The sequence below is a fragment of the Rhinichthys klamathensis genome, unplaced genomic scaffold (genome assembly GCF_029890125.1).
Source record: "Rhinichthys klamathensis goyatoka isolate OS25496 unplaced genomic scaffold, OSU_Roscu_1.1 h1tg000191l_1, whole genome shotgun sequence".
In the NCBI taxonomy this organism is placed as follows: domain Eukaryota; kingdom Metazoa; phylum Chordata; class Actinopteri; order Cypriniformes; family Leuciscidae; genus Rhinichthys; species Rhinichthys klamathensis.
The window spans coordinates 7,563,685-7,581,118 of NW_026606717.1; the positions used below are offsets into that span (position 1 = coordinate 7,563,685).

General features: G+C 38.6%; 1 protein-coding gene across 1 annotated transcript in view; it reads left to right on the plus strand.

Annotated features, from left to right (window-relative positions):
• The first annotated feature begins 814 nt into the window (after positions 1-814).
• The window catches only part of ubtd2 (ubiquitin domain containing 2), a 31,799-nt gene continuing 15,179 nt past the window's right edge, over positions 815-17,434 (plus strand). The window contains exons 1-2 of the mRNA XM_056262266.1: positions 815-1,053; positions 15,575-15,811. Of these exons, the coding sequence (XP_056118241.1) occupies positions 882-1,053; positions 15,575-15,811 (409 nt within the window). The 5' untranslated portion in view covers positions 815-881. The remainder of the gene's footprint in view (positions 1,054-15,574; positions 15,812-17,434) is intronic.

Sequence of the window (17,434 nt, forward strand, 5' to 3'; positions counted from 1 at the left end):
ATTTATATCTTGCAATTCTGACTTTATAACACACAATTGAGACTTTAATCATGCAATTCTGAGAAATAGAATTCTTAAATAGAAATAGAAATAGAAAAATTCTTCAGAATTCCGAGATGAAAAAGGCGCAATCATCTTTTAAAATGTTTTATTCTGTGGCGTTTTACCCCACAGACTATAGTTTGGGGGGAAAAGTGTCATTCTAAAAATATTTATATTTTCCTTAAATTAACATGTCCTTACCATTCTTATAAAATATATACCTGTAATGTTCTGCAAAAAAGCATGATTTAAAAAATATTGGTAAAACACTATAGCCTATAGCACTTTTTCTTACTGCTGAAAATTAGTGAAATCCGTCGCCAGCGAAAACTTCTACATCACTCTTGTCAGCAAAAACGTATCTTAGTAACGTTAGTTATTTTGGGAAAAAACCGTAGTGGGGCAATTTACCCCAAGGGGGCGTTTCCCCCACTCTACCCTATATTCTTTCCTCCCTCAATTGTTTTAATTAAGCATTTTAATAAGTGCTTTGATTTTACGTCAAATTTAATGGTAATTTAAAGACTGTTAAAGCTGCGAAATGGATTAAACTCCTTATAAAATGTGAAAAACTTTACATAAGAATTAAATAAAATTCTGTCTAACGTGTCCAACAACATCCAAGACCTCCAGTTCAGGTGAGACTCCAACATTTGCCGTGAATATACTAGAGACGACGATCACATTGGCCGCGTCCCAAAACCTAGTGAGCTGCCTAGCTAGATAACATTTTGGAACCTCATAATATGCGCGTCTCGATTGGTTTTGTGAGCAGGCAGCACACTAGGTTTTGAGTCACAGCCGCGTGTGCATACACCCACCCCGCCTCTCTCCAGCTGATGCCCGCGCCCTGTCAATCTCTATCCCAGCAGAGAGAGAGAGGACGGGGGGAATCCGAACCAGAGCGGGTCCGCGGGGGGAAGAGGCGCATGAAAACATCCATGGGTGGCTGTGTGGGCAGTCATCATGATTCTTCAGGCAGTTTAAACGAAAACTCGGACGGAACCGGAGGTAGGAAATGAAGCATACTCAGGAAATGCGAGTCAATTTGTGCTTTTTTGGGTCTGCGTTGCTTCCCTTGTCTCCTTCTCGGCTTGTTAGTGCTTTGAAACATCGTGCTGGGTTTTGCGTCGCTTTGTAAGGCTCGATCGCTCCTCTCGGACACGCGCCTGGCTGTAGGGACAATTAAGCCTGTGATTTTGTGATTATGCAAATATTTTCTTAATTCTCCCCCACCGCTCTTTGTCTTTGTGCATTGAGTCGTTTTTGCATATAACATCTTCCTACTAGCTGGCTAGCTTTAGCTGTGTGTTATATATAAAGAGAGAGTGTTAGCTTCATGGCTAGTGTGGATCTGTTTCTGTTCTTTTTAGTAAAATGTGGGTCATGGTTTTGCCTGGGAATGCACAAACTCTTTATTCTCTTATGGTTATTCTCTATCCTTATCTTTATCTTGTTTATTGCAAACCATTTGGTTTCAAACATTGTTTCTATTCATCTTGCATAATGTCTAAACAAGTAGTCTCTCACTCAGGAGTGCTGTTGTACTGAATATCAGCATGGCCATGATTTGTCCATAAAGCACAAGGCCGTGCGGATATTCAGACCAACAGCACGATGGCGAGTGTGATATTGCTTTTAGACAACTTATATAACTTACGTATTAAAAATTGGCTAGTTAAATTTAATATTTTCTTCTCCAACAGAAATAGTTTCATAGTTTCAAAAATAATTTCAAAAGAAACTAAAATAAACAATTTTTGTTAAACAATTTTTGTGACTCAACCTCTTGAACGTGAATATGAGTGGAGCGGAGCAACTAAGGCTACGTTCACACTTCGAGCCCTATTGCTCAAATCCGATTTAACGCTCTGATGATGATGTATTTAATATATATATATAAAATTGCATAGCTTTTCATGTTGTTTTAAATGTGGTCAATATCAGATTCCAGTGTGAACAGATCCTGGTCCTGACTGACCCGCATGTGCAAAATAACAATAAAAAGACGTCACGCAGCATGCTGTCATACGGAAGTGTAAACCGATAACATTAAAGTAAGCAATTACACATTTATTTATAATGTGATCTGCCGTGGAAGCCAGCGAATTTATGCGTAGGCAATATAAAAAAAACAGACGAGGACACGGAAAAAAGACCAGAGTTTTTAAATATTTATGATACGAGCCTTCATGTTTTGCTTATAGAGCTGTCACTGTAATACTTGTAAGTTCTGACACATCACTTTCCTTCCACTATGTACAATCTTTGAAGTGTAAAATCTGTTCACACTGTCATGAGAAAAACAGATCTGTCACATATGAACAAAACAATTCTGATTTGGGCCACATTTACCTGCAGTCTGAACGTAGCCAAAGATTCCCCTCCCCTGGAATGAATCCCATTCAGAACAAGTTTAAAAAAAATAATAATTTAATCGTTTCTAAATGAGAACAGGGAAGACGCACCACAGCTATAACAATGAAGACGAAGAGGAACAATATCATATCAGTAAACAGAACATTATTGTCCCTTGGTGTGGACGCTAGGCTAGTTATTGTTATTGTCATCTTTATATCACTATAGGACAATCTTATACAATATCTGATTTTTTAATAATTGTATAAATGTATAATAGGGCTAATTGGACCATGTTAACCAGCCAAACTATGACCACTTCAGACAAAATTAATGATCACCCAGTGCCAAATGAGTCACTGATATTTATGGTCTGTTTAGCTGGAAGAGAAAATCTACAATAGCATAAAGTATGCTAAATTGCTTCAGATATAACATGCATGGATTAAAAGCCACAAAACTGAATTTTATTTCATCACAACAATCAAAGTCTCCTGTGTTTGTTAATAGTTGAGACGCTCGTGATTTCCTGCTGGTGTCACAATCAAACTCGTGTTTTTGTTCGGAGAAGTGCTGATGATATACAGGAAGCTTCACTGCTCCTTGTGCCAAATCACAATATGGATGATATAAAACAATATATAAGATGTCAGCAATTACTGCTCTTCTCTTCCAGGCTCTCATATGGTGAACAAAAATAGCTTCTAGACAAAGCCTATGGGACTAAATTACTCGCCATGTGTCATTATTGTAATGAGAGCGGCACCCTTAGATGAAACCCTGAACAGTTCCTGAAATTGACAGTTACCTGCGGACTTAATGGCTGCTAATTTTCCACAGCTCACGGCGCTTGATTTGGATGTCAACAATTTAACAGCTCCTTGGGGATGGAGGAGGTAGTTGTGCCAGAAGGAATTGCTAATGTTTCAAAGAAGTAATAGCAAAGTTTGAGTTGAATATGAAGTTTACTATAGCCACGTACACACTGCAGCTAAATCGGTTGTTAGATAGTGTAGTGAAGTGCTATATCCTGTTCTGTACATGCACAGTTCAGTAATTTACAGGAGTGACAACCGAATTAACTCCCGAAAAATGCAGGTAGTGACAACCGCATTTACAAAAATTCTACGCAGTGTGTACGGAACCGGAACACAGGCTAATTCTTAATATTAGGCTTTTTAATTAAATACAATTTTATTGAATCTGTATTTAAAAAAAAATAATACAAGCCAATAAAATAACCACACTTTTATTTAAGTTGTCAAAATGTACCAACTTCGGTACCGAGTTGGTACTGAAATAAAAAAATGTGACAATACCAGCATTTCCCTCTATTCCCTCGGATTCTTAAACGCCTCTGATTGGCCATTATGTTGACACATTCAACATATATGTCTGAGATTGGCTACAATGACATCTTTGACACTCTTCACCGTTCGCTTAGATGGACACGGAAGTGTTTGAAAGCAGGCGTCTGTCAACGGATCCCTAATATATATCCGCTGATGGACAGATTCGCTGATAGACGCGGACGCCGCTTTCACACTCCCCCGTGTCGTGTGCATCCCGTCATAGGAGCTATCTTGCCCATTACAGTTCAGTACAGTTTTGTTTTATATCTCGATGTTAAAAATGTAGAGTGAACGCAAAGCGAACCATTTTCTTTTTTTGGTCCAGATCAAAAGAACCAAGAGAACCAAACTACAAGTGTGAACGCAACTTGTTCCAAAAGCCAACTGTTTTTTAAAAAAATCCTAATACATTAAGCATTCATACATTATCACTCAGATATTTTTGTCATCGTAACACTGAGTCAGCAGTCTGTTCGCTGCTCATGCCGGGTGTTTGTGAGGTGAAACTCTAGTGCCATGTCTGTCTTGCATTATGCAGTGTTCGAGTTCTCCAAGCAGGCACAGGAGTCCTCGTGCCAGGCCACGCTTCACCTGGATCATTGGGTCGTCATGGAGATGAATGTGGAACGTGGAGTAGGCCTGACATCTTGCATAATGTCTAGGTTTTTCCTTTATACCCTTAAAGGAATGTTCATTCATTTTATAAAATATGTAAATGGAGGATGTAAGGATAAAAAAATCGTTTGTCTCTGACATATACATTTTATGGGCCTGGCCTTTGTCTTTAATTACAGTGAAATGTATGAATTCAGAAACGCGAGCTATTGGCTTACAGATGTTCTCAGTGAAGTGACCCATACCTGCCTATGTTAATAACCCAGACAGCTTGCCATTAGTTTCCCAGAATTCCTTTCATGTTAGAAGATGTTTTATTGTTGGCCAACTAACAGAGAATTCAAGACAGCTGGAAGTTATTCAGTGGCATTTGCAAGGGCATTTCAGGCAGCGCAGAAAATGTGAACTCTGTGGCAGAAAGTGTTGAAATATTGATGTTTTCCATAGTTAAAGGGATATTTCACACAGAATAAAAAATGTACTTGCACTCATGTCGTTTCAAACAGGACTCTGCGGAACACAAAAGGTTTTGAAGAACGTTGGGAACCAGACAGGATTTAAGGCCTTTGACTTCCATTGAATGTACAAAAAAAAACACTGAGACATTTCTGAAAATATCTACTTTAACTGTTTCCTCAGCAGCATTTAAAAAAAAAGTTGCCAGCCACCGACAGCATTTTTGATCATTTTCACACAACTTTCGCGGCCCCCAGAATCTATTGTTTTATGAATATCGGATCATGAAATATATCACCAATAACAAAGAACATTTTATTCTAGTTTTATTCCTGCAGTCTTTTTTTATCAACACTTGTGGGTACGTTCTTAAAAAAGCAACATTTTGAACAAAAAGCTGTGAAAAATCAAGTTTTGACTATGTCTGGATGGGATTCAGAGCAATGATCAAAACATCGCCAAGTAGAACGAGTCCATCAACACCCTCAAAGTTTGCACAGTCCTATAGCTCGTCATGGGAGGACATTTCATTCGGTAATGTTAGGTAGTTTTGAATTATATGCTGTTTAATGTTTGATGATCGTGTTATTTTATGTGCTGCATAAACGGTGCTTCTTTTTCGCCTGTCTTTTGATCCGGAGATTCAGTACTCTTTCAGATGATGCATAATAGCGCCCCCTACCTTATAACAGTGAAAGCAATATAGATTGCAGGAAATTTCGTCAATGGCCGCCGCAGGGAAGCATTGGTTGAGTTCGAAATTGCGTACTCTCTTGAGTAGGTACTTATTTTGAATAAGTAATTACTTCATGTACATTAAAAAGTACTTTCTATATAGAATGAATGTAGTCCATTTCACCCTGTAGCGCAAGACTGGTTTCCCACTGAAGCTAAGCAGGGTTGAGCCTGGTCAGTAGTACCTGGATTGGAGACCTCCTGGGAAAACTAGGTTTCTGCTGTAAAACCTACCTTCTCACCCTGTGGTCTGTGTGGGTCCTACACCCCAGTATAGAGATGTGGACACTAAACTGTAACAAGCACCGTCCTTCGGGTGAGACGTTAAACCAAGGTCCTGACTCTCTGTGGTCATTAAAAGGCCCAAAATGTCCTTAGAAAAAAAGAGTAGGGGTGTGGCCCCGGCACCCTGGCCAAAATGGCCTCCTAATCATCCCCATATACTGATTGGCTTCATCACTCTGTCTCCTCTCCACCAATAAGCTGGCGCTCTGGTGCAATATGGCTGCCGTCGCATCATCCAGGTGGACGCTGCACATTGGTGGGGGTTGAGGAGATTTCCCCCTTCTATAAAAAGCGCTATATATGTAACAAATGAACTATTATTAATCTGGACGTACTAGTACATTCGCCATGCCGTCACTACCAACGTCAGGTATGTCGCTTCTAGGGGTGTAACGATATTTGAACTGAACCGAAAAACCGCGATACACCACCCACAATACGTATCGCGATACTCTCATGGGGAACCGAACACGCCCCGCCCCCTGCGGCCCCGCCCAGCCCCGGCTCATTGCACCTCATGTGTTATGTGTACACAACGAATACAGGGCTGTTGCCTAACCACCAATAACCACATATAAGCGTAATAAGCTTAGTGTTTTGTTACTTTTGATAATAAGCAAGGTGTAATCTTTCAAATTATGTCTATTTGATCACGAAATGCAAACAATAAATGCCGTTTTGGCGCTCTTGTGGCGTGACAGATATCACTGTATGCATGCGGCAGCGCGGAGCGCGATCATCTCTTCCTCAGTTACAGAATAAACATGAATGGACACCCGAAGATAAGTTGAAACAAAGATACAGTATACTTACTGAAAGGCATCATAACTCGTGTAAACACTCAATCAGTGTTTCAACAGCGGAAATACGTCAATAAAACGCTTAGTTTTTCACATAGCTTTATATTTACCTCAGGCAAGTCATTCAGTGTCCACAGCTTGCTGGTTTGCTAACTCTCACTAAATAAATGCTATATATTAGCCTATATATTATATTTTACTTAATCTGTTTATGATATCTTGATTATTTAATGTATGTTTAAAATAGTTGTCATGAAAATAACAGCTTCTGTGTAAATTATTATATAACAAATTAGAGTAAAAAGTAAAACATGTTAATGCAAAAATTGCCTTATCTGTTGTTAAGCTTTAATGTTATAGTAATGTGCAAGTAAGGGCTGTAGTTTACAGCATTAGCAGATAATTTTGTTATTCTTGAGAAATGTTTACTTGTAATTGAATTAATTTAAAGACAAGGACACAATTTGTTCATTAAAGGCAAGCACTGTTTAATAAAAAATAAAAGCAATTTTAGCTTTCTAAACCCCCCCACCCCACCGAAATGAACCGAACCGAACCGAGACCTCAAAACCGTGGGACGAACCGAACTGTCAGGTTTGTGTATCGTTACACCCCTAGTCGCTTCACTACCATTCACAAATCCTCTCCTCTGGCCTCATGGGATAGTAAAGTGTCCACCATATTATGCACACTTCAGAATCTCGCCGGAGTAGTAGGTCATCCGGGTACGTTCGCCTACTCCTTTATGAGTATTAATGCAGCCACAGTGTCATAAATGATGTAAAATTCCGTCAATGGCGGCGAATGAGTTCATTTCAACAGAAGAAAGATTTGAACATGTACTGATAAAAATGTCACTTCTTTTTGAGTGTCAGGTGATAAGACACAGATGGGTGCATTGTAAATAAACGGTTTACTCCGCAGTAGACATTCGTTTATTTTTATCAGTAGCGTTTGAGAAAATTTGAAATTCCGTTATGTCCATATGTATACGTTTTTATTTTTTTATTGGTAAGGGTGCAATATGTGGTTGCACTTTGCGGTTTGGAAGCAAACAGTTCCTATTTGAAAATACATGGTCAAGCTAGTGGCAATTAAAATAGTAGTGCATGCTTAATTTAATTACGGTAACAAGAGGCAGTGAGATGGTCAGTCATGTCACATGATGATGGCCTGCAGTATGTTTTGAGTTTGCTGTTCTGTGTACTTTGCAAGATGTAATGCAACAACTAAAGACATTCGTCCGATATACATAAAAGTGGCACGAATGGAATTCATCTCCGCCAACTCCCCCAATAAAAATGTTAGTATTTTTTTCTAAATCATATACATTGAAAAAAAAATCAGTCATTTTCAATGCTACAAGGAAATTTAGAAATTACAGAATTTAATGTACAGTATGATAAATAAATATTAATTTGTTAAATATTACATTTTAACAGTGTTGTTAAATTATATTGGCAATGATTAACTTTAAGTGAGCATTGGCCAACAACGGGTATACATTGTATTGTTAAGAATCAAATGAAGAAATGCAGTCTCTCCTTGAATTTGCCCTTGAGAGGACAGTTCTCCCATTCTGAGAAGAGGTGGAACCCGAGATGAAGATGGGTATATTCGTCTCCGGAGACTCGCAGAGATCCGAGACGCCTCTCCCGGACCGACCAGAGGTTGTGCGATTCGACCCATCTGTCATGTGATCCTGACATATGTAGGCTACTTGAACGTGGCCTTTGAAAGGAGAACCATTCTTCCACTGCTTTCTTTTCACTGCCATCATTTTATCTTCCGCCGTACATGATGCATCTTGAGAGAAACCAAATGACGGATGATTTTCTCTACGAGACACAAAGCTTCTGCCAGTCGCCATTGAATTATTGACACCCTGTATGGAGTCCTGCCCGAGTCTCGACAAGGCCGATCTCCTCGGTCGATGTGGTAGACTTAATTGCGTCTGGCTTTTCTTTTGTCTAACCCTTTCTCCCCTCGTTCCCTCTCTCTGCACATTTGTGTATCAGCGGCTCTCGCTCCCTCCCGTGTGGAGGCCTGGCAGTGCCGATAGTTCCCAGATGTCAGCACGCCCTCGCACAAATGCTTCTCAGAGAGTCCTGTGGCCGACCGGCCTGATGGGAAGTACATGCAGTATTAAATACCATACGGATGAAGTCTGTTTCTCTGTGTTTTTATGGGGGGGGTGTGGTGGCTACGGTTTCTCTAATGGGCTTTTGATGCTGACTTTGAGTTGGGGGAGGAACGAAGGAAAGGATTAAATAGAAGAACGAGGATGAAACGAAAGATTTCGGCAGTCGAATAAGAGGAAAATCGTGTTGCGCTTGCACCCAAGGATGCTTTTTACACGCACACACATGCCATCACGAAATGTTCTCCTTTTGGAGCTTAATCCAGATGGTCCTCGTTTCGGGATTCTTGTGAAAATGAAATCCACAATCCTGCAGAAAAACTAGGTTGAATCTGCGGTCTCCAGAGTTTTTGCTGCGCTGTTAGTTTCACTCTATAAAATCTATAAGGATTTGTTCGTGTTTAGGTGAAACAGGCCTGTCCAAACACCTCTCAGGTGTTTTAAACTCTTGTAAATGAGTCTTGTTAGGTTTTGTTATTTTCACTGTATTTTAAGTGAGACCGCTATGGTCTACATCAGGTGACCACATGCAGTCTTATTGCAGTCCTCCACAAGTTTACTTTTCTTGTAAAGGAATTATGGGGAAATAATTCCGAAGCCATTCATGACCTGCCGCCTGTTGGCCTACTTATACTGTGCAGTATGCACTTAGGGGTTGTACTGTAGTATTGGTGTACTACCAACACCAGTCTCATAGAATTGCGTCCTGATTTCACAGACCCTTTTTGTCACTTAAAGTGTGTATAAATGTTAGCATCAAACTTGAATTGCCTTATGTCATTGCCATGTTTAGTTTAATTTTGTGCGTTCAAGTGATTTTGGCAATATTACTCTAAAGTAAAGATAACCCCCTCTTTGACACATTAGCAAAGTACTATGATTTTGGATGCATATTTGAATCACCTACAATATTTATTGGATCTCATTTGGTATGCAGGTATGGGTACTAATTTGCAGGTCAGTAATGCCTAGTCCACACGTACACGGGTATTTTACCTCCGTTAAAAAAAAAAAATCTCGTCCACACCAGCACGGTTTAAAAAAAATGTGTCCACATGAAAACGCAAAAACACGCTATAAAGCGCTTTTAAGAGCATGCCAAACCAACAGGTGGCGATATAACCCTAACTGTACCTGATATGTATATTTATACGTTACAATCCCTGTTAGCACAGTTTTTAGCAGCAATATTTTGGCTACGTCTGCCATTTGCGCAGACTCGCCTCATGTAAATAAAATGGCTTTATCGGCCATGAGCATTTAAAAAAAAATCACAGGTCGAACACTAACCGAAACCGTTTTGAAGGGCCGAAACGGTGACATTTAATTAAATCTCTGATTGCACATTTTGACTGTGTCAGTGTCTATTTCGTGTGCACAACATGAATAAGCTACAACAGAATGAACATCAGAAGGTATGTTAAAAGAAACAGTACACAGTAAATTCATAACAGTAAATACATTTGCTTGGTTAATTAATTATTAATGTTGATGCATCACTAATAATACCCACACTACACATTTTTATACTACACATTTTACCAAGAGTACACTATATTTACTATCAGGGTTTGAAATTAACAACGGCCAAATGCGGGTAAAAATGAACTGGCGGGTAACGCTGTCAAATCACTAGCCAATTTGGCGGGTTACTCATTATTTTGCTGGGGAAGTTCGTCTGAGCCAAATCTGCACAGATTAAGCGCAAATACTCAACTCGTGAGTCATCATATTATATTAAATACAGCGTATTGCGCAGAATCTGTGCATATCTGGCTTACTTGAACACACACGTCATTACGTAACAAATAATGGCGCGCTTGTTCATTTGCATTCAAGCAAAAGTGAAGATTAAAAAGCATTTGGTTAACAAAAGACATTATTTTCAAACATCCTAAATTTTTTTTGATGCTCTTTGTACTGTATTGATTATTTTGTCCACCTAAAACACATTTTTGGTGAAAAGAATGAGGATGAAAGAGGAAGGGCTGGATTGAAAAAGAAATTAATGTATGAAAATTATATATATATAAATATAAATATTATTTTCGTACATTAATTTCTTCTTCAAACAAAATCATGTCATCCAGCCATCTCCTCCGGAGATCCCTTCCTCTTTCAATGAAAGGTTTTGATCCACTATATATATATATGTATATATATATATATATATATATATTAGGTTTTGATACCTTTCATCAAAGTTATACCCATGAACAATACCCATTCTGTTCTTTCTTAGGACAACTTTGATTAACTTATTTGATCCACTTTAAATGTTGACTACTGTATGTGTGTATATATATTTATATGTGTATGTGAAAAAGTTAATTTCAAACCCTGTTTACTATGTACTGTACAAAAATGAAGAGAAGATATTCCAAACATAACCATGGGCTTTTGTCACCTCATTCAACCCACTTTATCTAAATAAAGACTCTGCCGCTAGTGCATCATTATAAACAGGAAATAGAACTGTGATGTTATAGATTTTCTGTCTGCAGCATGGAGAAATGTGCACCCTGAGGGAAGTCCACACGCTCCACAGCCCTCCAAGAGACAGCGACTGTCCCCCTCCCCCCCGAGGAATAGAGAATCACTGTTGAAGCTCTTAGTGTATTTACACTGCGATTTGTTTGTATTGAGTCTAGTATATTGCTGCTGGAGTCATTTTCTGGCTGAAAGCTTGATCACGGAGAGCGTCCGTAACAATCATGTATTGTGGACAGTCTCATTTGCTTGCTGTCACAACTCTAAGTTATTTCACTTTGTTCATTCTTTCACTTCATTTATTCCTTTTATTTTTTATTCTATTACTTTCTTCTTCATTTGAACAAGGTTCCATGCTATTATTTCTTTTCCCACCAGGACACACTATCTTAGTTTCGATAGTAGTGAGCTGACGGGCTAGACAGTATTTTAAGGCATCATGGCTGTGCTCCTGATGCGAACGCTGTTCCAAAAGACACACCGCAATGTTGTGCTGTCTTGATGCTTTGTCCAGATTTCAGATTTCATGTCTCCTCCACAGATAAGCGAATCCCACAATGCACTGCATATACTTGTTTCATTCAATACTAACAGTATCAGTAAAAACTATTTTATCCAATATTTCTGCATTGTTTTGTTTTTTAATTTTACAGCCTCTCATTGTTAGCTTAGCCACATGCTAACATCAAACTCTACTGAACACTACTGTTCTCCTGTCTAGCATGCATGTCTAGAGTGGTTTCAAAGAGCGTTTCAAATCAGTCACTTGTGGTGGCTTTGTAATTTTTTGACTGTACTAAGGCATAAAAATACCATATATTTGCAGATATTTAGAAAACATGCTAAGTTCACAAACTCGTTTCTCTGAAAAACAAAGCTACAACCTGTTCTACTTTGAAATGTGTGTTCTGTGTCAGAATGACTGTATTTGTTTTGGTCTCTGTGATCCCGCCCACTGCCAATTTACCCAATAGTATTTCGACACCCCGGGTTGCCAGTTGGCGGAAAACACAGCGTATTGCAGCCATGGAACCAGCAAACAAACTAGGTCAGTAATCGCAGATTCTACCCGACCTAAAAAGCCTTGGCATCCATTTAAAAATCACTATGAATGGGAGCATATTAAAAAGCAGATCTAATAGCTGATCTGCTTACAGTGTAAGGCTTGTCGCCTTCCATTGTCAATTGCGCTCGTTCCTGTTGCGTGTCCTCAATCTGGCAACTCGCGTGAGGGTTGAGTCTGAGCAGGAGGGGCGTGGGGAAATGACTCTCCAATATTTTGAATTTGGACTGCAGTATATATTTCAACCGCTAGCTGTCAATATTACAGCCTGCACCTTTAAGACACCACGTCAGAAAGCAGCTGCCTATGTAGTCTATACAGAAAGGCAGCTCACAAGTTATTGACCAGAACTACTGCATTATCCTTTTATATAAATGGATTCTTTTTTCTTTTTTAATCCAATCTTTACAGGTGTCACTAAGAAAAATCATGGGTCAGCCTCCATGATTACTTTAAGTGCTCCTATTTTGCTTTTTTGGATATTACCTTTCATGTAGTGTAGGTGCGTTCACGCCATAGATACTGTCGTATATACCGTAACTATACTGTAATTAATTAGCGAAACTGGATCCTTTATCGAGCCGTTTCAGACATTGTGAGATAAGAGGCGACGCTTCAATGTATATTTTGAGAAAATTAAATCTTACATGCATTTAAACCTATTGTAGGAGACATCCAAAACAAAAGTCACAGTCTCCTCCTCACAGCGGAGAGGAAATTGCCTATGATTGGAACATGGCCTGTACTCTGCAGTAACCACACTTTTTTTTGTTTCATTCATGAAGTTGCATGTGTTGCTGGCTCTTTGACAACAGGAAGAGGTCATCAGAGAGCTGCTTTGTCACCAAGGACTAGCCTCGCTTCACAATACACACAAACAGGAAGTTAATTCGCAGAATGTAGGAAATCAATCAATCCCCCTCTTGCGTTAGTAAGGTGCTGTATCAGACGACAAGGATTGATTTCTGGGTTGTTGAAATATTGTTTCTCTGGTGTTTCTGGGTCATAAAAAGTGCTATACTGGTTTATTGGCTGTGGCTGAATTATTCATGGCCAGCTGCTGTTTTATTCTTTGTCTGGAGTTTTATGCTTGTTTTTGTGTCTCATCACTGAACATCTAAGTGTTGGGTAGCATTATCACAGGCTTTGGTTGTTCTGCAACCTGTGTTCCTGACTAAAAAGGTTTTCATAATGGCAGCCAGATGTTTTACCCAATAAATCTCCTTTTCTCAAAGACGTCTCGGGCGCTCTGATGTAACTGCTTGGATTTCAGCCCTTGGTAATTCTGCCAGTGTTATTGACTGGGAGTCTGTGTGTCTGTAGTCTGTGTGCTGGTTTATAGAGAGTGCAATACATCTCAAGGTTTTGCTTTCAACAAATGCCATTACTGCGGTATATCTATTCTCAAAGGAACAGACAGAATGTTACAACATGTGCCACTAGCATCCACTTCCTTTTCATATGGGGTGTTTTTAGGGTTTATTAATAAGGATGGCATGGAGCCTCAGTTTTAGGCTTTGTAATCTCGAAACATTTAGGTTTCTGTGAAGTTTTGAATATTGTTTTAGCAAATTCTGCTGTAAATATGTCAGCTAGGTAACAGAAGAACTTTCAATTGCAAACTTTAGTTGCATTTTATAGCTATAATTACAAACTAAAAACATGAAATGTAATTTATTATTATTATATATAAATATATAAGTGACTTGTTTAAAAATATTGTCTATAAAATGTATATTTTTGCCCGAAAATGATTTGTGACCTCAATAATTCAGGACATGCAAGACAAATGCAAGATGATCTGTTACCAAACCTAAGTCTTATATTACTTAGATTTCAATTGCATATCTAAACTGTGCGATATATAGCATGTTTTCCACAGCACTACCTGGAAACCTTATGATCCCTCAACCCTTTTCCTGGATTTCCCCAAATATCTCCTGTCTTCTCTTTTTTCTTTCTTATGCCAACTCAGTAAGTTTCTGTTTTTGTTTGTTGGCCTTTTATTCGTAACTGAACTCTATACTGACACCTTTTGGCCTGTATGCATAGTTTTTTTACCAACTGCTTTTGTATCAAATCAAAAGCTGTTTGTTTTTTCCTTTTCATCCATTGTATTTTCTTGATTCAATTTCAACAGCTTTTCACGCATTGTTGGTGGTTTGTAGTGGTAGTTCAAGGTCTCTCTTTGCAGTGACTGGTGTTGGCAAAGGCTTTTTGCATTGCAGCGGTTGTGACCGTCATGTGTTTGAGTTTGGCATTTGATGTTGTGCCTGTAGCAGGGATTCCTTGTTTGGACATTTTTATTTGTCCAGTTTTTATTCTCTTGGACTGGTATATCAGAATGTGTGTGCGCGATTCATCTCACTGGACTGTGTTATTGTTTTAGGCTCCGCTGTGTCTGTAGAGTGTATATTGTGTGTGTTATATGTTTTGTTTAGATATACTTTTGTTTATGCCGTGCAAGGCACATTGAGTGCTGTATAATATAATATAATATCCATTCATTGTCCTAAATGTACAAATGTGCATTATTTTTTTTTATTTGATACATTTTTTTTCAACCATTACGCTTGTCCTATGTAGATGGATCACAGGGTTATAATTTATATTATATTATATTAATTATTATAATATAATAATATCCATCCATTCTCCAAACTGCTTGTCCTAAATGTACAAATGTACATTTATTTTATTTCTATTTTATTTCTTGTCCTATGTAGATCACAGGATTATAATTTATATTAGCTATATTATGTTCATGTTATGTGAATCAAAGTATGTCACTTTAATTAAATTTCTAAAGTGCCATTTGTTCCTTTGTGTAAAACTTTGTAAAGAATTACACCTGCACCTTCATGTGTTATTAATATAGTGCAAAATGATATGCAGTGCTAGTGTATTTTTTGCTATTAATATGGTACATTGATCAATAATCATATTTAGCCTAATCCACCATTCAAAGGTCCAATTTGGAGCTGATGTTACGGCAGGCTTCTCCCACAACTGTTAACCCTCCTTCTATTTTCAGTTTTGCAAACAGAAACATTGAGATCAAGTCATGCTGTTTCAGTAAACGCATTCAGTTTCTGCCTTATGCTATCAGCTCATCAAGGATAAATATGTATATCATGGAAAGTTTAGGCTCTGAAATCTGATTGAGCCATGGACCAAGTCATTTTACATTTGTTAGCCGTAATAAATATGTTTTGACCTGTTCGTCTCTGTTTTGCAGTTGCACTGGGCCGAAACCAGCCCCTGAAGAGAGAGAAGCCCAAATGGAAGAGCGACTACCCAATGACCGATGGCCAGCTGCGCAGTAAGCGTGATGAATTCTGGGACACGGCACCGGCTTTTGAAGGTCGCAAGGAAATCTGGGATGCACTTAAGGCGGCTGCCCAAGCCTTCGAGAGCAACGACCACGAACTTGCTCAAGCCATCATTGATGGCGCCAGCATAACGTTACCACACGGTAAGAGGCGCATCTCACAGACCAGCGCGCCTTGATTCTAACCAGACACTCGTGTTGACAAAATTTGTTCAGTTTGGTAAATACTATGGTTATACATAATACTTATTAGATGGTTTTATTGAAATCTAAAATATTATTTTCTCCTCCTATTTTTACATCTGTCAGTTCCCCATTGAAATAGTTCACCCAAAATGAATCTCGCAACAGGGGGAAGCATTATGAATGGCAAGCACTTTACATGATGCAGTCAAATTTAAACAATATAAGTGTGGCTTTTATTTCCAAATATTTTTGGGCGCCACATAAGGCGAGAGTTGGCAGGGTTACTTTAAAAATGTATATATTTCTTCATAAAGAAGTTACAGAAACATAATCCAAGCACCACAATATGAAAGTAATGTATTTGAATTACTTTTGGATTGCTTCAAGGTCACATGTAAAAAAGTCAAGTAAAAATAAATATTTGTGAGAATGATTGCGCATGAACCAGTAGGTGGCTCACGTCAAGTCAACAGAACATTGACAGCTGTCATTTAGAGATGATCAGTTTTACCGAATTCGCTGTCAATATAAATCGCTCACCTGCTACCCATTCGAAACTACGATTTTCTCTGATTTTGATATCCGCACCCGATCGTCACAATACAATTATTCTAACTGTTGTGTTAAGAATGATGATATGGTAACATATTACATTGACGTAGGCTGCTTTTAAATGTCCTTTTCTTCTATCCTTCCGAGCAAATGTCCTGTAAATGACACAACTTATTGCTGCTCTCTGATGAAAAAGCAATTGTGCTGCGCATGTGTCGAAGTGGGTACATCCAGGGTTAAGTATACTTTAAAAGCTGTGCAGACACGAGATGAAGTGGAACATGGAAAATGAAGTATAACCTGGCCTTTACAGAGAAGTCAGTTTTAACCCTCTGGGGGGACGGCAAACGCACCGGTGCGTTTTGGCAGATTTTTTTCACATAGCAATAAAATAGACTTAAACTACTCCATCATTTCTGGTCATACAGAGTTAAGAAATATTAAAAAATAAACTGTTAAATGTCTACTTTTTTATGTCCCCACCTACAATCGAAATAAAATATTGTGCTTTTGTAAAATAAAGAAAATAAACAGGGTGTGCGTTCTTCCTCTCTGTGTCCGTGAACTTTTTTTCTGGAGCACGTCTCTAAACTTAAACAAAACTCAGCGAATACTATTCACCCAGACATGAGCAATATATGTTTATGATCATTTAAGTTTGTACTTTTAAATTATCTAATTTAAAACTAAAATAAATATTCTCTGTTTATGTAATCTATATAAAAAGAGAGAGGTGTCAGCCGTTCTCATTATCGTTCTCGCATCTCATTATTCCGCTAATGTGACGCCCACGGAGAGCGCGCGCTATTCAAACGCTAATGATCTGAAGCAACACATTGAGACGTGTAAACGCCCACATAAACTCGGTAAACACACTATATTTAGTCAGATTAATGTACTGTCTTGCGCGGCTGTGAGGAATAATCCTGGGACATTTACCTACCTCAGAACAAGTGCTGGTTTATTTTCACTTCGAGGAGCGAGCTGGGCTGTAAGTGTTTTATTCTTGTGCTTTGTTCTAATCGCAAT